This window comes from Salminus brasiliensis, chromosome 7, assembly GCF_030463535.1.
Source record: "Salminus brasiliensis chromosome 7, fSalBra1.hap2, whole genome shotgun sequence".
In the NCBI taxonomy this organism is placed as follows: Eukaryota; Metazoa; Chordata; class Actinopteri; order Characiformes; family Bryconidae; genus Salminus; species Salminus brasiliensis.
Genome location: NC_132884.1, coordinates 27,489,740 through 27,511,800, shown reverse-complemented (window position 1 = coordinate 27,511,800; position 22,061 = coordinate 27,489,740). Strand labels below are relative to the sequence as shown.

At 42.3% G+C, this 22,061-nt stretch overlaps 2 protein-coding genes across 4 annotated transcripts; both read left to right on the top strand.

Moving 5' to 3' along the window:
* Positions 1-145: 145 nt before the first annotated feature.
* On the top strand, positions 146-12,348 carry jade3 (jade family PHD finger 3). Of its 2 annotated transcripts, none has more exons than XM_072684388.1 (12): positions 146-328; positions 4,430-4,498; positions 4,745-4,804; positions 4,933-5,012; positions 5,337-5,494; positions 5,745-5,935; positions 6,291-6,502; positions 7,280-7,447; positions 7,672-7,788; positions 8,319-8,774; positions 8,861-8,978; positions 9,396-12,348. In XM_072684388.1, the coding sequence occupies exons 3-12, from the start codon at positions 4,756-4,758 to the stop codon at positions 10,256-10,258; spliced, it is 2,412 nt and encodes an 803-aa protein (XP_072540489.1). In that variant the 5' UTR covers positions 146-328; positions 4,430-4,498; positions 4,745-4,755; the 3' UTR covers positions 10,259-12,348. The 2 variants fall into 2 exon arrangements, with proteins under 2 accessions (XP_072540489.1, XP_072540490.1); XM_072684389.1 differs by lacking the exon at positions 146-328 and adding an exon at positions 2,216-2,252.
* Positions 12,349-15,778: 3,430 nt separating this feature from the next.
* On the top strand, positions 15,779-21,340 carry LOC140559524 (phosphatidylinositol-specific phospholipase C, X domain containing 1). 2 transcript variants are annotated; one of them, XM_072683053.1, is made up of 7 exons: positions 15,779-16,352; positions 16,670-16,800; positions 17,153-17,295; positions 17,609-17,737; positions 17,837-17,992; positions 19,204-19,384; positions 19,487-21,340. In XM_072683053.1, exons 2-7 carry the CDS (start codon positions 16,677-16,679, stop codon positions 19,729-19,731), a joined length of 978 nt encoding a protein of 325 aa, XP_072539154.1. In that variant the 5' UTR covers positions 15,779-16,352; positions 16,670-16,676; the 3' UTR covers positions 19,732-21,340. The 2 variants fall into 2 exon arrangements, with proteins under 2 accessions (XP_072539154.1, XP_072539155.1); XM_072683054.1 differs by lacking the exon at positions 15,779-16,352 and having other exon boundaries at positions 16,731-16,858.
* The last annotated feature ends 721 nt before the right edge of the window (positions 21,341-22,061 follow it).

Sequence of the window (22,061 nt, the reverse complement as noted above, 5' to 3'; positions counted from 1 at the left end):
AGAGAAGTAGAAGTAATACTGTCATCATTAAACCTGCTTCCCTCCTAAGAGCAGAACACAGAAAGCAGCATGGGCGCTCCCAGCATGGCAGCGGAGGGCGGGGTTTAGGACCCAGCGGCCCGCACTGTACAATAGGGCTGTTGTGCCGTGGTGGTGGTGGATAGCAGATTGCAGCTTCGGGAGACTGACAGTGTGGAGCAGAAATAGACTAAACCAAGCCAACCAATACTTTTCTTTACAGCTCGTCCGAAGTGTCCGTTTGAAGAGCAGTGCGGATACCGCGATTTTAGCCCGAGCGTGGATCATTAGAGTCGGTGTGGGATCTAAGGTGAGGGCTGCTACACGAACAATACTGCTGGTCTCTCCCAGCGCCGTGTGCGCTAGGGCTGAAAGGTTGATCCAGGCAGCGGGCCTGCTTCCTACTGCACGCTTTAACGAGGATTGTACACGGAATACCGACATGCCGGTGCCACTACTGCTTCCTCCAAAAAGCTACCATGTTCCCTTCCCCTGCTTTCAGAACCAGTGTGTTTTATACGCGCACCGAGGGCGGGCTTGTGTTTCTAAACGTGGCGCTCTTCGCTCCTGCCTGCTTTGAAGGCTGTAGGGCGGCTCGAGTTTGGCGCCAAGGCCGCCTCACATCCTGAACTAGCAGCAGGGCGAAGCAGCTCGATTCTGCAATGCAGGGCGATATTGCCTCATGCTAAGCGCTCAAACTGGGCTGAAGAGGCCTTCTGGCGGTGATCGCTGCCATGTTAGCTGTCTACTAAGCTGCCCGGTTTTCATTACAGGTCTGTTGACCCGAGTCTGTCGAGCTTGTTTATTTCTCAAACAGGAAAGCGGGTAACGTTAGCTAGCTAGCTAACTCAGGCTAGCCTGGCAGCTTTGCGCTCCACAAAAACAGTTGAACAAATTCAGTCAAATTTAAGATAACATTGAACACAGTCACGACAACCTTGCAGAATCCGGAGACTCGCTGGGTCATGTTTTCACGTTATCGTAAAGTTCATTTCCAACGAAGAAACTTTGTTCGGTGTGAAACCCTCTGTCTGCATGGCCGCTAGCTAGCTGCCCCAGCAGAGACCCGAGCTTCTGAGCGTCACGTTATCTAAACTGGAGGATCACGGTCTAACCGAACACTTCTTAAGCCACATAAGTAGTACTGGTTGAGAGATGACGCAGTTGCAAAAGTCTGCCATGAATGTGTGCTTTATGTAGTGAGGAGCAGTGAAGTGATTCGGCGGTGAAAGGAAATAGTTCAGAAAGAATTTCGGTGCGCCTTCCTCAAGAACGGGCTGTGTTCCCCTTGCGCATGCGCAGTCCCGGCCCAACGCATGGGGCCACTTTTTCATCAGTGGACAAGGATGAACTGTTATCGGGCTCAGTTAGTGGAACGGCACTTCACTTGGAGCAGGTGAACTAATGAGCAGGCTTATTTGTAATGTAACACAAACATCATACAAAAGGATAATCAGCTTTTGCCATTTGTTGATTTTACTGGCAGTAGGGATGTTCAACTCATGTAGAAATGTAGGTTAGCCTAGTTGAAATGGGGACCTACTAACTAGACATTTACCTGATCCTCCTCTCCCCCTTTAAGCGAGTGGGTTTGATTGTCAGCCTTAAATAATGTTTTTACCACTGGCAGTAATAAAATATCGACCCTGATGTCTTAATTTGGGAAGGACAAGAATACCCCTTAAACCTTGTTGAACTGAACCCAAAGCTTTAGAGTCGACTCTAGATTCCTAAATGCCTGGGATGAGGATTGGAGAATCGACTCTTTGAGATTGAGTCCTGGCCCTATCCAGCAGTTTATTACAGGGCAGGCATGTTTTGGCATGTAGCTCCACTGCAGGTTGCGATGAAGCCCAGCTTTCCATAGTTCCTTAATTTAGTGTGTTTGGGTGAGTAAGACTGTGTGTGGCTGGGCAGGCTATTGTGTTCTGTAGCTGGTGTTTAGAGAGTGGGGGTTGGAGCCATGTGGGTTTGCCCTGCTCTATTCAGACATGCTGTAAATCAGTACAACCAGTTGCCACTGGTTCTCCTCGTTATGTTTTGTTATACTGTTAGGTTTTGTTATTTTCTTGTTAAATGTTAGGCTTGGAGACTCTTTACATGCATATTTTAACTGTTCAGATTCAACAGGTCAGCCAGTTTTGCTGTGAGCTGATTTAAAGAGGTGCTCCCCTGTAAGAGACTCCCTTCCCAGGGGTCGGCCACTGACGGTTTCACCCTTTTGTCAGGCAGTGGTGAGTTTGAGTCCTATCGCTTTGGCAGTGTTTTTACGGAGGCAGATGGAACGCACAGGTCATCAATATCCTTCGTCTGAAACATGAGATTGTTAAAAATGACTGTTCAGTCCTAAACAAACCTCAGGACCGCTCTCGGAGAAAATATTCACACTTGTCCTATTACTTGCAAGAATGTCAAGCTTTCAGAGCAACTCTCTCAGCAGTCCTACTCCACTCTTTGGGCTTTGCATCAGGAGCAGGTGCTCCTCAAGGAACTGGAGTGGAAGACACAAGCATGCTTGTTACTGTCAGAAGTGTGTCCACAGCTCTATGTTAAAGTTAAGGCCCTGAAGGAAGGAACTTTTTTATTTTTCTCTCTGTAGACCAACAACCAACGAAAATGTCTATTATGTATATCTGCTTAATTTGTTTTCACCTCTTTTTGGCTATTCTAGGGGTCAGCGGTTTGTAATGAGCGAATTACTTACTCAGTGTAGCAGAATCTCTCTTTCTGTTCAATTGGATGGACAAAAAAATGCTGTAAAACATGATTAAGTTAACTCTCTTTGGAACTAAATAGTTCAGTTTTCTTTAACTAGTAACACTGTCCGATAATCTACTCAGAAACGCATGTGATGTATCACCATATCCTCAGGATGCCCAGCTCTATTGTATTTAGTTTGTGGTTGTATTTATGTTCTTGACGTAAACACTACAGGAATAGTGTCATTTTATTAAGGCTACAATGGTAACAGTGCTACTTTGCCTCTCCATGACCAATGCCAGTCAAATCCTGCGTCCGGTCTATCACTGTGTATTCATCTCAGTCACTGAAATTTGTTTGTGGAGTCCTAACAAAAAGTTTAGTTAACATGCAGATCTTGCTGTTGTTAAAGATCCTGCTGAGGGATGTTGGGCTGACATCCCCAGCAGCCAACTGTTGCTTACCCTTGCTCACCCTTGCTCAGTACCGAATCTTCATCTTAAAAATATAGAACTGCAGCTGCAAATAATTTCCTTCCTTTTTTTTTGTTCCTCTTGCTGTATTATATGTGATGCTGAATTAAGTATTGCCTTGCCTCTTAATGTAGTGAAGGGATATGTCTTCTAGTTGTCACTGTAAGGAGGCAGCTTTATCTCTGGGTTTTGCACTCTGCAAGGCGAGCAGATTCCATTTTGAGGTCTGCTCCTGCTGCTTCCTGTCTCTGGTATTTATAGCGGCAGTGCTAAGAAGCTGAGAGTAAATGGGAGAGTACTGCCAGGGTCAGGTTGAGTCGGGATACAGACCAAATAACCAATCGGAGTTAACTACAATAAACAAAGAATGCCCCTTGCCCCTGGCAGTAGGGCCGTGTATTGAAAAACCTGGTGTTAAATGTTACGGATCATGGTAGAGGGCTTTCAGTATATTGCCATACTGTAAACAAGACAATTTGTGTTTTGTTTTTTTTGTTTGTTTGTTTTTTTTTTTTTATAATTTTGGGAAAAATGCTAAATCATATTCATAAAATCTAAATAACGGATACATTCACTTTATGCATTTAGAAGAGTTGGATCTAAAGACTAAGTAGAGCACTGCTAGCTAGTTGTGTGGACTTGAACACAAAATCAACCACTGTCTGCCATGACGATTTGCAAGTAAACTATTAATACAAAATTGATACTGTTTTTGAGAATTGGTACAGTATTGAACAAAAATAATATTGCAATACTTTTTCTTTCACCCCTACCTGTCACTATACTGAATTAACCACTAGATGAAGTAGATTTTTGACACTGTTTAGCACACAAATTGGCATGTTACAGATCTAAAATATGTCTGCTGCAATATCGCACACTCTGTGGGTGTGCCTGTCTCCAGCGTTTACCTGCCTTTTTTGTACATTATGAATCTCTGGACGTGTGCTGAAAATTGTGCTCATTTTGTTTGTGCAGAAACGGGCAATCTTCTAAGCTATTTTATGGGTGTGTGCGTGAGCGAACATATGCAGGCTGAGCTGAGTTAATATTTATTTAAGGAGGCCTCTCAGTCGGGCCTCCTTAGCATGTTAAATCAGTGCACGCTCAACGTCAGGGTAACATATAATCCTGTTTCCCTCCATAACCACCACCCACCCCCCCCCTGCTCCCACTACCCACCAGTCACACCTCTTGCATCTCACCTTTTGATGTCTGTTTTGTTGTATGTTCTACAGGGATGAGAGGTGGGTGACGAGAGCAGGCCTGAGGAGTAATCTAGCATGCTCTACGACTTGAACTTTATGGTGAGTGACACATTGAAGAGTTCAGTTGCTGTTCACCTGAGCTGTGCTTCAAGCAGCCCTTGTCTATAAATCTATGTAGGACAGTTGATTTCTAGAAAGTCTAAAAGAAGCTTGTCATGTAGCTTTAGTAAGTTAAGTCAAAACGCGCAGAGTAGCGTTGATTTTAGGCAGACAAAGTGAAGTGGCAGAAATCACATAATCCTCACTTTGTCTTTCCGGGGCCCCCCCCCCTTTGTGTCCCCTCAGGATACGTCAGGATGAAACGACTCAGGACTTCAAGTAGTAGTGACAGTTCAGACAATGAAGGTGAGTAAAGCTGGGCATGCACTGATTTTAGATTTTTTGAAGATTTTGTCGAATGTCCATTTGAGGTCATTATAATACTTTGTTGTAATTGCCTGTCACTTTCTCCATTTTCTCCTCTGTTGGTAAAGCCCCCTCCACCTCCTTCTCTTCAAACAAGTATGGAAGCAAACCTGGAACCCCCGCCTCTGCTCAGAAAAAGCCAGCAGAGGTAAATGTCATGTGTTTTGGAATTTGAAGGCTTTGGTTGTGTCTGTAGTTTTGTGTGGCAACGATTTGATTTAATACTGAATGAGTTCTCCCTAGCACTTTTGTTGCTGAATGCAATCTCAATGCTCCAAAATTCTTGATTTCCGAAGAAACAGTAAATAAACAGGTGCCTCAATAATTTTGTCCATGTAGTGTAAATGCATCAAATGCTGTACATTGGCACCATCCCACAATTCCCATACAAGTTTGTCTAATCTGTACATCACTGTGGCACACATGCTAAACAATTTCGTCTTAATAAAATATGTTCAATTCTTTTTCACAGGTGTTTAGAAAAGACCTGATCAGTGCCATGAAGCTGCCAGACTCTCATCACATCTCTCCAGAGGACTACTACTTGCTGGCTGACACATGGAGGCAAGAGTGGGAGAAAGGTGTACAGGTGCTAGCCTGTCCAGATACCATCCCCCAGCCGTCTGTAAGGTAGGTGTCTCGCTCTTGCTTGCTCGCACTCTCTCTCGTGTCCTCTTTTCCTCTTGTACTGGTTTCTATTGCAGTTTTTCTTTTTCTTTCAGTCTCCAATCTCATAGCATAGTTGGCTTGGTATGCAAAGCTTGTAGCCTAACCGCTTCTTTTGCCTTTTTCTACACTGCAAACATGTCAGTCATACTTTCAGTCTAGCCGTTTACCAGTATGCCCAGTATGATGAACTGAACGGTGACCCTCTGTACAGGACCATAGCAGAGAAGCCGAAGGAGATTCTGTTCTCCAGACAGAGGAAGTATATCCAGTGCTGGAGTCAGGATTCCACTGAGACTGGTTATGTGAACATTAAAGAGCTGGCTGAGGCCATGTGCAGATATGACCTGGACGATATGGACCTGTACTGGCTACAAGAGCTCAACATGGAGCTGGGTCAAATGGGTAAGAGATTTCTAGGTTTTCACAGCAGTTGAGAGCACAGTTTACATGAAACCGGAGTTAAACATGAGTACCAGTAGCTGTTGACTGGTTCATTGTTATAAATGCAGCAATGCTGTTAATTGTTTTGGTTATTTTCTTTGCACCTATTGATTGGGGTAAACATTTCATGTTTGATGGAATCAGGATGACATTTGAAAAAAAAACATTTAAAATTACATAAAGACAATTTTTCCTTCTAATGCAAAGTTACTGATTGTGAGATACAAGGGATTTGAATATTCCTGCATTTGGTGTTTCCAACGAGTAGAATTCTATTTACGATATTTTCTTTGTGCGTTTGTTTGTTTTCTTTCAGGGGAAGGGTATATGGATGAATTGACCATGGAGCGCGCAATGGAGGCTCTAGAAAGGAAGTGTCATGACAACATGAACCATGCTATAGAGACTGAAGAAGGGCTTGGCATTGAGTATGATGAGGACGTCATCTGTGACGTGTGCCGCTCGCCTGACAGCGAGGAAGGAAATGATATGGTCTTCTGTGACAAGTGCAACATCTGCGTGCACCAGGTGAGAACTGAGTGAAACTTGGAGAGGCTGGATTACCTGCTTGTGCTGTCTGTTGCTTCTGCTATACCCTCTTAGCCAGTTAAGAGAATCCAGTAGGATCCGGTGGGATCCAGTAGCAGGGTTTATTTCTGGTCTCACAAAGGTTGAGTTTAGATTTGCATGGAAACCATTAGGTCACCTTAAGTCATGTCCGGGGCAGAACAAGTGACCCTGTGATTAGGGGTTCTGTTTAGCAGTTGCTGAAAACCGTACAAAAAAGAATGCATCACCTTGCTATATTCCAGTATTAAATGCAATTTGAATAGATTTGAAGTTTATTTATTTAGCTTACCCAAACTTGCAGTCTACAAGTGTCTGTTTTTAAACAGTAGGTGAATCCAATAAGTGAACCAATGTTGCATCCATGTCTCTGCTTTGCAAGCTAGCTCACTAAGCCTTACTGATCAGAGCCATGTTGGCAAACAATAGGAGGGGTTAGGGCTGTGGAATGTTTTTGAGATGAAAAGGTCTGTGTTGACTGGGAAGTGGAATGACTGGAGTGCTCTAACCAAAAGTTTGGGAGTTGTACTTTTGTTCAGTGTATGCCAAACAGGCTTTCTTTTACATTGTATTTAAGTAAATAAAGCACAAGATATTTGTAATTTACTAATATTTGTAACTAACTAAAGTTGTGCTTTAACTTTAAAGGCAAACATATGTTCCAGAAGTCCAAAAACATTTTTCAGTGTTGAAGTTCCATTTATTTTGTAATCTAATGTAAAATCTGTTTGTTTCTAGGCTTGTTATGGCATTGTGAAGGTTCCAGATGGAAACTGGCTGTGCAGAACCTGTGTGCTTGGCATCGACCCGCAGTGCATTCTGTGTCCCAAAAAGGGAGGCGCTATGAAAGCTACACGAGCGGGCACAAAGTGGGCACACGTTAGCTGTGCCCTCTGGATACCTGAGGTGAACCTTCTGCTTAGGGAGACTAATAGTTAAAAGCACTCATACAAAGCTAAGTAGATAACCTCATTACTGTAGTTTAAAACTTGAGGATTTGTTCAGCCAGAAACAGACCAGACATGGCATCTGTTGATTACTTAAGCATCTTATAGCTTAAGTCTGTTTATATCTTTGTTTATATACTTTATATATGTCTGTTTTTTGTAAAGAGCTATTTTTGTCCGTAGGTGAGCATTGCTTGCCCGGAGAGGATGGAGCCGATAACCAAAGTGTCTCACATTCCACCTAGCCGCTGGTCTTTGATCTGCAGCCTCTGTAAGCTTAAGACTGGAGCCTGCATACAGGTAAGACTGGAGATGTCCAGATGTAGATAAGTAAAAATTAAGCATTAAGAGTACGAAAGTGAATAAATGATGTAATAAGACAACTATTTTGTCCAGGTTCTCTGAGAGAGTGTGATGCACTGTGGTGTGAAGAAAGCACATTAGTGTGCAAACTGGGAAAAGTGCACTTGGTTTATGTTGTTGGCTTTCAGAAGCTTCTGTAAAATTATAGAGCCATAACGTGTTGTATTGGTTTTTCATACCCCAGTTATGGACCTTTTTGGCATATAATTATGAACATGGTTTAAAGGAAAACGTTTATTAGTGTTTCAGGCCATTTACTTCATTATCTGCCCACTGACCCCTGGTCCCATTGATCAGTACTGCTTTCCAGTATTACTTGCCAGTTTGCATCAGGAGGCTATTTGAGCACAAATTGTTGATATTTGATCTGATGTGGAAAAAGTTCTTCTGTGTTTGCAAAACTGTGTTTATATTTTGTAAAAGCATGAGTGTTATAGTATCTAATTCTCAAATGTCTTGCCTTTCAGTGTTCAGTAAAGAACTGCACCATTCCATTTCATGTCACTTGCGCCTTTGAGCACAACCTAGAAATGAAGACCATCTTGGATGAGGGAGACGAGGTGAAGTTCAAGTCCTACTGCCTGAAGCACAGCAAGTCTAAGACCGGAGAGCCTGGCCTGAGCCCGGCCCGGCACAAACCCACCGAGACCGAAAAGGTGGGTCTGAGGGCACAGAAGCTCCAGGAACTGGAGGAGGAGTTTTATAAGTTGGTGCAGCCTGAGGAGGTTGCCCAGGATCTGGGGCTGCCCCTCCACCTGCTGGACTTTATCTACCAGTACTGGAAGCTGAAGAGGAAGACCAACTTCAATAAAGCTCTGCTACCACCCAAAGAGGATGAGGAGAACCTGCTCTTGCAACCACAGGAGGACAGCATCCACACACGCATGCGCATGTTCATGCACCTGCGGCAAGACCTGGAGCGGGTGGGTATTGATGTCTTAAAGACACTCTGATAAGCCGATTTCTAACAGTCTGATTGACTTATCTTTTGTTTATATTTATTTTTTAGGTGAGAAACCTATGCTACATGGTGAGTCGGAGAGAAAAGCTAAAACTGTCTCAGAGTAAAGCCCAGGAGCAGATCTTTAATCTTCATGTCAAACTCATAAACCAAGAACTGTCTGCAGGTAAGAAACCTACAGGGCCATGCAGAACAGTTGCATGCATTGTAGGGTTACTGTAATGGCCCTATTTCATGCGGGACTGAATTTCCTTCTTTTTCAGAGAAACTATTATGTGACAGTTGCATACAGTAATATGTAAACATTGTTGGTTTCAAAACAGACTATTTTAGTCCATATATGAAAACTAGGCTGCAAAAAACAGCCTAATTTGATTTCCCTGTTTTTCTGATGTCACAAGAACCAACTTATTTACATGTGTCTACCTATTTAGCCTAGAGCAGTTTATCTCCGCCCATCCGTATTGCAGGAGTGTTTCAACTCTGACTGCTTTTTAAAAAGAACAAGAAAAATGTTTGATATGACCCCTTCAAATGTAAGACACAGAGAAATGCACTTCTTAAATTCTATCTTTTTGTGCAGGGCTCCCGGTGTCCTCAGCTGTGGAAAACCTGCTTTTCCGACCACCACCGAGGATAACCCTCAAACTCAAAATGCCCAAAGTGTCACTGGGCAACAACAAAACCAGCACCAAATCAGGAAATGGTCCACTGTGCCCAGATAACAGCAGTAATGTGTATGACCTCAGTGGCACGGGTGTCGGGCAGGGCAAACCTCAACTCCACCACAGCCGAGCTCGGAGGGAGGAGCGCAGCAACGGCCTTCTCTCTGCAGCGCGGCGGGACAGCAGCACCATCAGTGCTTCGCCAGTACCCCTCAAACCAACAGGGAAGCCTCTGGCATTGCACGCCGCCCTCCATGGCCATTCGTCCAATGGAAAGGACAAGCCTGAGCAGGACAGGCCCCGTCTTCTGAAGTCTAACGGCATCATGGAGAAGCCTGTAGTTCAGAGAGACACTTCCTGCCAGACTCCCTCTGAGCAGACCACATGCAATGAGGTTTCCGGGAAGGGTCAGTCAGGCAGTTTTCATAAAACCGCCATAGAACACTTCGGCAGGTCTTTCAAAGAGGCCACAGTCAGCCTGGTACGGACTACTGAGGACTTCTGGACCGCTGAGAAGAATGCCCGCAAACTTGTCAGCAGCAAAGAGCGGACAAACTGTGCTAAACCAGCCACTGAGCGACCAGTAGGGGGCACCAGGACGTACCAGGACAGTGACGGGTACTGTCCTGACCTGGAGCTCAGTGACTCAGAGCCTGAGGCCAAAGGCAAGCGAATGCGGTCAGGCAGGGGGCCGAGTGGGAGGAGCCCAGCTGCAATCTATGGTCGTGGTGGCAGTCGAGGAAAAGTGGCTTTAGGCTCCAGGACGGCAGTGCAAAGGTGATGAGTCTTTAAAAAAAAAAAAAAAAAGCAGCCTCAGTCCCTCAAACCCACTGCTACTGGTCTGTCACCGCCACGCTCTGGCGGTCCTCAGAAGCGCCACACACTCCAAGGATTCCTTGTTGAGGAGGAGCCTATGATTGCTCTGGCCATTGGGTCAAGCCATCATAGAGCGGGGGTCCAGCCATCAGGCAGGGTCCCAGAAGACCAAAACGGGACACCAAAAATATTGTCCCTGGCTGTGCGTCAGAAATCGCTGCCTTTCCCTCTGGTTCAGCATAGCAGTTCCTCTGCATCTGCTCTGAGTAACAGGGTTTCAGCTGCAAACTGACTCCACAGTACAGACAGGCCTTCTAACAGTGTTTCTGTATATACTGGTCACGAAAAAGAACCTTTGCTTTTAGGTTGTACATAGTAGCTCGTCTCAAGGGTTATGGAATTGCTGATTAGTGACGTCCTTGATTCCTATGGTTATGCAAATAAATAAAGGCATAAGAACTGCAGCGTTTGAGTCTGACGATTTGGGTGAACAGTAGCAGGTCGCTTTCCTATGCTCTCTCGTGCTCTTTCTTTCTCACATTCTCTTCCTTGTTTTCTTGCTGCGCTTACTTTGTTAGCGTGCTTGACTCATCATGTCCTCCTTTCTGTTCGCTTGTTTTTAAAAAAGAAAAATGTCTTGCGCGGTGCAGAGTGGTATTTTATCATTGTTTCCAGATAAAGACACATTTGTATTATTTTCCTTAATTATTCTCTTAATGAGAATTTCTGTTCTGTTCCCCCATGATTTGTTTCTTTGTTTTAAATATGTGCTTTAAAGCTAAGGCAGACTTCACAATCCTCACTTTGAAAGTAAAACAAAAAAAGGAATGTTATGAAATAATAGAAGCTAAATGGGCTACAATCATATTAGAGATTCCAAAAATAGATAAAAGCATGTGGCCACTAGGGGACAGTGTGGATTCAGACTGTCTGGATCAAGCACCTATACTGCCATGGTTGTCTTCTTATTAGCAGTAAATGCCTGCTTTACCAAGTCAATGTTTCATGTGCAAGAGCAACTGAGACCGCAAATGACAGAATCAGAGTACTGTTTTTTTACTATTGATTAAATTGTGATTGATTAACTTAAATTTAAATTTTATGGTTTCTATCTTGAGCCAAATCAGACAGCTACAGAAGAACCTCATACAGACTGGCAGGACCATGACCTAGAGGCCTTTTACGAGTCAGGGCTTGTTCGTTTCAAAGTCAGTCCTGACATTCCTATTGGACGGCTTGGAACTGAACTTTGGGAATGTGAAATTCTGCTTTGTGATTCCTCTATTTAGCCTTGTTTAGCTTGAGGTTTTAACATCAGCATAAATGCATCTCAGCCTCCTCACAATACATACCGAATATGTACAGAAAAACATACTGGAGTGTTACAAATGCATAGATTAGGGGAGATCATCTTCCTTCCTGCCTGCCTGCATAAATACTACACACCCTGTGCTCTGCTTTTGGAATGCATCTGCACTTGCAGCCCTAGTACTTACCTGCAATAATCCTCTGCAGCAAGCTGATGCTTTTACAGTGCCAACTTCTGCACCAGTGTGTGTGTGTGCAGATGGATCCTGTTTGTTCTCGACAGTGGTCTCAATGTGTCTTCATCTTTTGTATGCGTCTGTAAGGATCCATGATTCAGATTCGTTCAGGTTTTTACTCCTGCACTTGTGTTAAAACTGAGTTTATCAGTGTCCACATGTAATGTATGTCCATGTCCTCAGGTTTGAGAGATGCAGTGAGAGCCACAGATTCCACACGTTTATGTGTGCGATATGTACCTCTGTGTAGTTTTAGAGGGAGTGCAGCAAGATCTGTGCAGTCAACTGGCTTCTTTATACGTTCCATGAACTACTTCCAGGAAGACCTCAGATGACGAACTGTGTGTTCTTAGCAGCCAATGGAAAACACTGTAACGATGTGCATGAACTATGCGTCCTGTTTTTAATAGAACTTTCCTTTTTCATTATCATTTTTACTTGACACTACATAATGAAAAAGGCAATATGTTTTTTGTTTGTTTGTTTGTTTTTTTAGATGGACCCCTTTTCAATAAACTTGAAGAAAAAAAAAACTAAATATTATGTCAGGGTTTTTAATGATCCTGCAGTTGTAGTCACATAGCAACTGCAGTTGATTCTACAGTAAGATGCTAAGTGTACGCTTCTCAGTTCATATTGTCCATATATGGGAATTGAGCTGTGTTTTTGTGATGTCACATAGGCCAAAGCATTTACATATAACCGCTTAGTCAGTCTGCAGCAGGTTCCCCCACCCATTCAAGTTATTCAAGAGTGTTTCAGGCCAGAGTGCCTTTGATTGAAGCACAATAGAAGGCAGAACAGAGGTAGTTTCCATGAGTTTAAAAAGCACAGTAACCACAGGCTCTTTAGTTCAAAGGGACAGAGAGATTGGAAAACGAAAATATAATATTAAAATGAATTATGACTCGTTGCTGCATAAACCCGCTTAAAGTAAAAAAAATACTAGGAAAATGCAGAGTGTTGGCCCTTTAAAACAAATTGTGTACCTCTGCTCATCAAGAGTAAGCTAAGGGAACATGGAATCTGATATTTTAACATGATTGATCTCCATTACTAGACCACCAGGCACTTCCGTGAAGGCCTCTAAAGACCACATTGCCTCTGTTTACAGTCACTTTAAATGGGTCTCTCTAAAAACCCATACAAGGGCCTTCTCAGCTTGCTAAAGCCAGTCTGAATGGCTGTTCTCTGCGCTTTCAAAATGATCTTCTCCGCTCCAGAAAACAGCACCACTTGACTCCAAAACATTTCCTTAGGCAGAACTTTCCTTCTGTTACCCAGTCGAGTAGTAAGCTGACACTGACATGATCTCGTAGCATTCAATTGTCTTGATTGTCAGATATCACATCATTTCAAAGCCAGTTTTGAAAGTTTTAAAGTTGTTCCAACCTTGTTTCGGCCTTTGCACGTGAATATCAGTGGGTTCAGGGAATTACAAGGGGTCATTCGTGCAGACTGAAATGACATTGCCCAAAAGCAAGTCTACTACCAAACTATACACTATTATATAACACCTCGATACTCAGACTGTATGCTACTGCCAAACATGGCTAACCTCATTTCACAAAGCTTGTGAAATGTGTTGAGGTTGGCAGTGAGTTCAGTGTGCAGCAATGTAAGCTGTAATTCCTTTATCCAGTTTAGCCCCTGAGATCCTAATATATTACTTGCATGACCCTAACTCAGTCAGCTCATTTAGGTCCAGTTTTATCATGCGTGGATTAAATTTCAGTAATCTGTTTGCTCTCGGCTTGGCTATGAATTAAACTGGGCTTGATAAACCAGGTCTTAATGTTTACCTTGATTATAATGGACAGGCCTATTGAAGTCTAATGTGAGGCAGCTATATTATAAAACAACACTGATGGTACACCGGTATACAGACGTACACAGCTATAACATTGAAGGCTGTCATTGTAAAAACAGATCTGACCCATCAAGGCATGGACTCCATTAGATCTCTGAAGGTATCCCGGCAGCCGGTTTAGGTTGTGTCCAGACAGGATAGCTTTCGCTTCTTATGTGCATCAATGAGCCTTGGGGGCCTCGATGGGTATATTGATGGGTATCAATACTGTGGACCTGTTTGGTTCTACATCAGTTCACTTTCAGGCATTTAGTGGTTGAAAGATTGCTCTAGCTGCTTTATGAAACAGCAAGGCTAGTGCTGCCTGAGGCTATATTGATTAATGGTAGGAAAAGCTGACTTTGAGTCCACAGTCTGCTGAGATCAGCTCCAGTCGAATAAAAAGAATTTCTCGTCTTGTCAGAAATCCGGCAGTAAATGCACTAGGAGGCAATAACAGGCTTAAAATAGCTTGACTACAAAACATCTTTGCATGGGGTTATATATAGAAACAAACACTTTGGGACAGCAGAAATCGTCCAAGCTTGAAAGCATTACTTGTGCCTCAATCCAATGCAGGAATTCGCCTGATGCAGCAAATTACACCGAACAGTAATTACACTCTCTGACCAGCTAAGTGCAACTTCAACGCAATGCAGAGAGAGAGATTCTAGGTGCAGTTTTCAAAGAACCTTTTGCTGACTGGAGAGTTTCCAGCTTGAGCAGAGAAGCTGAGTAGTGGTTATAAAAAAATGGCAGGTACACATTCTGCTGTAAAACAATTAAAATGTTCATTACAGAAAGCCCTTTTCCCAGAGGGATCATTTCTGAGGCAACATGTATCTACTAGTACAGTACTGCACTGAAGACACTATAGAACATGAGGCACATCGGTGGATGATATTAGCCTGCATTTAATGCCATCTGTTCTTTATGAGAGCCCATATAAACCATGTTACATCTTGTGAATGTGATGTTAAGGCCTTATTGTACTATGAAGTACTGGAGGCTGTTGTTTATCTTATTATCTTTGTGCAGACATCCTCATTAATAAGGCTTTGTAAAGTAAAGCAAAGACAAAGAGGCAGTTGGATTAGTTCCTGACTAGTATTAGTGAATCCAGGGGGTTACTGAAGGGGCATTTGAAGCTATTGTGTAAAAAGTGGTTAAAATGGACAATTCCATTGTCCAAGGAGGGTTTGATGTGGACTGTGAGATTCTAGACAAATTGTCCTCAGCATCAAAGCCATCCATCCAAAAACTGCCATGTACAAGACTAGACAAGGCGCATGAAAAAAAAAGAAACTACATATACACAGACCCACAAGCAACACCTAAGACTAACAAGTGGGCGGGGCTACAAAGGAGGCACAAGTGGGAACACTAATGACAGGGCAGGGCTAGAACGGAAACAAACATAAACAGAGCTAATCTGCATACAGCAAGTCACAACAGAGACACAGACCAGGAGGGGAAAACACAGTTCCACTGTATCTCTAGATTTGAGATAAGGTTTTGGCCTGAAACTTCTTTTTCAAAAACACACACACACACACACACACACACATAAATATATATGGAGTAATACAGTAAGTCTACAACATCTAGCTCTAGATGTGCTGATCATACTGGACAGTAAATAAAATAACTATATATTTTGACACTTGGTTTCTATCACCACCACTATAAAAAAACTAAGTCTGTATTATTCTCTACAATTTATCACTTCACCTCAAACCACTCTGAACTCATCAGAAACTCCCCACTTTTGATGACACCCAGAAAGCACCAAATACCCCCCAGGTCTGCTGTTACATCAGGCGAGGTCCAGCCTCATATCCAAAGCCTAGATGTTTTGTCCTACCCGTATTCCGACAAGTCCCGCCCACTGTGCTAGGGTTGGCTAGCAGTTCATACTAATAATAGGTCCACTATAGAGGACATACAGCAGTAGCCAATCGCAGCGCGGGTGATGGGGTACTACTAGCCAATCATATCAATGGAGGCGAGTCTAGTCCAATAACGGGTGGGGAAAAATAACATCATGAAGCGTTGCTCTTTCTGCAGTACTGAGGTCAGCAGTTTCATAGCTAGCTAACTACCTTACTGCTGCTGCCTGGACCCCCAGACTATACGCCGTATTGGCGAAAAGTACGTGTAAATTAATACGTACATGGAAGAAACAAGCAAAGTGAGCGAGATAATGTGTTGGGAAGGTGTGGTACGCCGGTCAGACTAGCCATCGCCTCCTTTTCAACACCATAAGAAACCCCGCCTTCGCCCGCCTGCCATAGAGGAGCAGCGCGGTTGTCTCGGGCAGGCTGTCCGGTTCAGCAGTGATGTGTCGAGGGACTCAACGACACTGTTTACCGCTGGTGAAGACCTCGAATGAAGGCGAAATCTGAACGGGGACACTGACATCATGGTCGTTTTACGGTTTCTTCCTTACTCCAGCTTTCGTTTCCACAGCCGGAGAGCGTGCGCTGTGTGTCCTGCTCAAGTTCAACCTGATACCGGCAATGGCTGCTCCCGCTCCCACACTTCTACCTGACTACCATGGGACACCTGGATGTAACGACTTTTTCAGGGAAGCTATTTCTGTGGGGCCACCTCATCATTTCTACTGAAACCAGTTAGCTCATAATGAACCTGGACTGACCCACTTAGTAAGTGCCATTTCAGCCCACAGCTTTACTATCCACCTTTATTGACTTTTAGGCTTATATTTACTTTATATTTATAAGTCTTCAGCATATTGGGTGCATTTCCTGCAGCTTTAATGAGCATTATTAAGGGAAAATGGGTCTGGCCCATCAGGGTTCATCCATGTGTATCTCCTTCAGTATCTATATTTGAATAGCAATCAGACAGTAGGCCTACTCTTGCTGGCTGAAAACTTGTAACCTGAAACCTGATTTTCTAGTGTGTTTGTGTCAATGGTACAACTGTAACTGGTCATCCACCACTGCCTTAATGTTGACAGGTTCAAGATGTCATCCGCAGCTTTGTTAGAGGTAAGCAAAATGTCTCTGAAAGACCTGCCAATGGACAGCTGGATGGGCAATCTCCCAAATGATCTGTGGGACATCCCTCTGTGTAACTTGGCCATTCCAGGTATCCTCCCACCCCTGTGTGAAAGTGCATAAACATGGTTTGTAGTCTCACAGTGACGGTCAGTGACCAATATCTGCAGTCTATTGCATGTTTTAGTATATGTTTTGCTGTAGCTTTGTATTGGTGTCTTGAAAGATGTCTTACTGGTTGTGTGGTGCTACAAGCGGTGTCAGGTTGCATGCTTGCGTGAACTGCCAGCCATGTTGAGACTAACTTGCATCCCGGGTATCAACAACAGCTCAGATTATTGTAATGCTTTTGAGCCCTTTTGTAAGTTTGAGAGTATGTGTTCTACACTGTGGTTGGAGGTGGTTATTTGTCACAAAGCATCTTGTTTTTTTTCTCTTTCCAGGAAGTCACAATGCTATCACCTACTGCTTAGATAAAAATGACCGCTCCCCAGTCGATCTCACGCAGCCTGACATGCTGCAGAAGCTAGACAAGTACATGAAGCCCATCATACGGCCATTTGTTTACAAGTGGGCAATAACGCAGGTAGAGTGACTGTCAGGGACCTTTCCACGAGTTTGTCGAAAGTGTACATTGCTGTCAGTGTCTGATTACAGCCAGAGCATATGTGTGAATTGAACTTAATTTTAGGCCTGTGTCTGGTGACCATTTACCAAGTCCCTGACCCGAATGATGGTAAAAGTCACCAAGGCACTAGTCTCACTATTCCCACATTCAAAATCATACTTCTGTCAAGTATCTAATGCTGTTTTATGACTCCATCAAATACTTTTACAGCTGTCTAATCTGTAAAAGTGCTTGCATTGTTAATGGCTGTGTTGTACATTATTTACTGTAGGAGTGCAGTGTGCGGGAGCAGTTGGACTGTGGTGTGAGGTACTGTGATCTGAGGATAGCCCGTCGGCCCAATGACAGCTCATCTGATCTGTACTTCTACCATGGGGTTTATACCACTATTACTGTAGAGGTGAGCTAACCAACAGTCACCAAAAGAGCAGGTGAACTTTCAGCTCTATCAGCTATAATTATTCCTCAGTAGCCTGACCACATTCTTATGCTTTGACAGACAGTACTGAAGGAAATCAAGGCATGGCTGGATGCCCATCCAAAAGAGGTAGTCATCCTGTCCTTCAGCCATTTCCTGGGCCTCAGTCAAGAGCTCCATACTCTGCTTATCTCGGCTATAAAGAGTGTTTATGACTCAAAGCTGTGTCCTAAAATGGTAGGTTTCCCCCATTGTTCTCCAACTTATAGAAATAACGATACAGAGTCAGTATACAGCGCAAACCTTAGGCTTAACTTGCTTAAATGTGCCTGCCATACTTTGTTCAACCAGTTTGTGACTTAATGCACCTATTTTTGAACCATGTTTGTGTTCAGAAGCGCGTTGACTGATTGTAACATACATTCTACATCACTTTTACTCTAATGTTCATAAACTTTATCTTCAAAATATTATGTAAAAAGCTTCATTCATCATTACATTTTGACACAATGTAAAGAACAACCAGATTCAAATCAGAGGTCAAAATGTAAAAAAATGGATAGATATATTTTTCATAACAGCAAGTTCTGATTCAGTTTATAAATTATATCTTTATTTATTAATTATGCAGACAATATATGCATAAAAATAAAGCCCAGTAAAATGCAAAGCCCAAGTATAGTGCAAATGCAAATTATTTAGTTTATGTATTAATAAACAATTTTTTTGTCAATTGTAGATTTGCGCAACTATTAGGTACTCTGTGATAAAGTTTCTGATATTCCTGATTACAAATGTAACAATAAGAGGACAGGTGCACGTTATTAGGTTTCCACTTTAACTATACTTGCAAACTTGCTAATCTACTTCTTTAAGATCATATGTGTATTAAAAAAATATATAAAAAAGTATAACTTTTTACAACTGCACTTAATGTAGAAACGTTGACTGTATACGAAGTCTTAACTAAATAGAAGTTAACTAAAAATAAGTTTTAACTAAATACTGTCACTGTGTTAATGCTAATGTCCATGCTAGTAATGTAATGTGAATTTGTAATGTGAATTTCCCCACTGCGGGACTAATAAAGGATTATCTTATCTTATCTTAATGCCAGTAATTTCAAGTGTATGTCCTCTCTCCCACAATAGGTTTAATACTCCTTATGGCAGATCTGCCTTAACCACAACACAACACAGACAGTCCCTAATTGAAAAATGAATTAAGTACAGTGACGGTATGTCAAAGTGTCCAAGTTAATGAGTGTTGAAAACAGTCTGTGGTCCCAATATAGGTGCATCACAGTTCTCAACTATTTGTACCAGGCCCAGCAGCCAATTAGATACTGTAAGGGCGCTGTTTCTAAGGCATGGCAGTTTCATTACATACTTCATAGGATAATACATTCATAGTTGGATATCTTTGTAATATTGGTTTCTTTCCAACAGGAGGACATTACACTGAGGAATTTGTGGAGTCAGGGTTACCAGGTGATTGTCTCATATGAGCACAATATAGCCAACTGCCACACAGAGCTGTGGTCTCATATTCCTTACTGGTGGGCCAACAAGTGCAAAGCTGAAGCTCTAATTGAGGAGTTTGAACGCAAAAAAAAGCATGGTCGCCCAGGTAACTCAGAATACTGCTATCAGAATATTCATATGATATGATGAATATTGTACGATTGATTTTTGTAAAGCACACTCTCACAACATGTATGTTGTTCCACAGGTGGGTTCTTTGTGACTGGGATCAATCTCACTGAAGACCTAAAGTACATCTGTTCCCATCCTACTGAATCACTGAAGGACATGGTGATGTCCACCTACCCTGCCTTGCTCGGTTGGGTCAGAGAGCAGAAGCCTGGCTCCAACACTGGCTCCCTCAATATCATAGCAGGGGATTTTGTTACAGAGAGCCAGTTCATACCAACTGTCATAGCACTTAATGAAAACCTACTCAGTAGGAGCACATGATGACGACTGTGAAGTAGCTCTAGCACAATGTTTGGTGCATAACACACAGAATGTGTTCTTGCTTTCCGATTCTTAGAAAAATTGCTGGGACTTTTTTAATGACTAATCTTTTTTTTCATTTATGGATAATGCTGTGCACTGATTTTAAGCCTTTTTTTCTTGTTGATCTTATCTTCTCTTCTTAATGTTGTTTACATTTTACCTCGAATCTGGCAATATCTATTCAGGATTTTTAAAAGCATGCTAAGTAGGTATTAGTTTAAAACTTGGCAGATCATTAAGTGGAATGTGTTTTACCTATAGAGGAATTCCATCCTAAAAATCATATCAGCGACCTGCGCAGATTACTTTTAGCGACAGGAAGAAAACATGCTCATATCTTATCAGGTATGTCTTATTTAGAGGCTCTTTTTGCATTTACCTGATGTGTTCTTGGGCTGTTGGTTTATCTTGTCTACAACATTTGTCTAAAACAATTGGCAAATGAAGACAAGCCCTGGCTCAAATCTGTCCTGGTAACTCAAGGGGAAAATGGTCAAAAAGGTTAACCAAAATCATGTTCCTTTTTTGTATTGTGAAATGTGTTTTCTGAATCTTTAAAAACACTTTAGGGAGCCACATGTTTATGCCAGAAAGAGCCCTAAAAATTCTCTCTTCAGATCAATGAGAGACAATTGAGGAACTGAAACAAACACCTTTGATCCAAGGGACGTCGATCAGGTAGAATGATTTTTGGCTGGAATTGCCCTTTTGGTGGTGGTATGTAGGGAAAAGATCAAACCTGATGACAATCTTTAAGCAGGGGAAAGCTAATTTTCTGCTGTAGTCAGGGCTACCTGGTCATCTGTTATCTTTTCAGAGGACACTTCTGTGGCCTGTCCTGTGATTACTAGTCAGTCAGTGAAATGCAACTTAGTGCTTTTATGAAACAAGTGTATTAATTGTGTATTAATACTGAGGCATCACATTTACAGAGAAAATGCATTAGCATATAGCACAATATGGTTCATATTGCATGCATTTCATACAGCACATTAGACTAAGTACAGACTCAAATGCACAATATAGTCTGAGGATAAAGATCACTCAAATGCACAATGTCTGCCCAAGTATGTTATGTGTAACTTAAATCGAAGTTCTGAATCCAAATGCATTGACATTTTGAACATATGATCACAGTAAATATACCTCGGCATGGTGTCCTACAACCTGAAGCATGAACGCTGTCAGCCCTAGCAAATATTCCCTTCACAACAGATATTGCATGTCCTTTATCCACTGTTTTTTGCCCCTTTGGAAAACATGCACTGGAATGAATTCTGACTGTATGCATTACTGTATGACATGTACCTACACTGTGTACATTGTTGAATGTTTGAGAAGGTTTCAAATAAAGGAAACCTGATTGGGAGTGTGTGAAACTCGCTACTCAACTATTGAAATAGACCATCTTGCATGTTCTATGTAGAATAATAGACAATGACTGCACTTTAAATGACTTTGGAAGTGACATCTAGAGGGGGAACATATTTGTGAAGCAAAGTGGTTATGCTGCTGGGCAGATAAAGCCTACTTCCTGTTAAGAACGTTAGGGTGAGAATGCCCCCAGTGCATCAAATGTGCAATGACAAATTTTGCAGCATGTCTGGCGTGGTCAGACATGGTGACATGATGAGTATGCCACATGCAGTAACTGGCAGTATGTGGCATCTATACAAATATGCAATAAAATCACCTTTTGTAATACTTTAAGAATGTCATCAGTACTTCTACAACAACTGCATGTGTAATTACAGAGAGAGCATAATCAGTCCTGTTCAGTGCTGTGCAGTGCAGTGTGTGATGTGTTACATAAAAGTCATTTATACTCATTGACTTTAACCACTAGTTCTTTTTGCCATTCATAAAAAATATATATTTTGTGTATTGTCAAAACAATATGTAAGCACTGGAATTTTAAAGGAAAACATGTAAAAGCTGTAAAGTCTCTGGGTCACTCCAGGTCATATGCTGTCATACTAAATCACACAAATTGCAAATATGAATAATAACACACACAGCCATTAATAGGTTTTTGAAAATGTATAAAAACCCAACAATGAAGATGTGCAGAATGTTTCTGATGGTGTGAACACCACTACCTGCCACTGAGCTACCACATCATGTGGGATGCTTGGGTTTGGTTCCCAGTCTGGGTGACTATGCTGTGCTACACCAATACTACCAACACACTACACAAGCCCACCTCTGTAGTATGAGTAACTTTATAAGTCGCTCATCTAAATACCATAAATATAAATGATGCTTCTACTCCACAGAACTGCTACTAC

What these genes read in the sequence shown, in the direction of transcription:
- jade3 (XM_072684388.1), top strand. Translation starts at nt 4,756, where the DNA reads ATGAAACGACTCAGGACTTCAAGTAGTAGTGACAGTTCAGACAATGAA. An exon ending in GCAACATCTGCGTGCACCAG is followed by an intron (nt 6,503 to 7,279) that starts GTGAGAACTGAG and finishes GTTTGTTTCTAG; the next exon opens with GCTTGTTATGGCATTGTGAA. An exon ending in AGACTGGAGCCTGCATACAG is followed by an intron (nt 7,789 to 8,318) that starts GTAAGACTGGAG and finishes CTTGCCTTTCAG; the next exon opens with TGTTCAGTAAAGAACTGCAC.
- LOC140559524 (XM_072683053.1), top strand. Translation starts at nt 16,677, where the DNA reads ATGTCATCCGCAGCTTTGTTAGAGGTAAGCAAAATGTCTCTGAAAGAC. An exon ending in GTGTAACTTGGCCATTCCAG is followed by an intron (nt 16,801 to 17,152) that starts GTATCCTCCCAC and finishes TTCTCTTTCCAG; the next exon opens with GAAGTCACAATGCTATCACC. An exon ending in CAAAGCTGTGTCCTAAAATG is followed by an intron (nt 17,993 to 19,203) that starts GTAGGTTTCCCC and finishes TCTTTCCAACAG; the next exon opens with GAGGACATTACACTGAGGAA.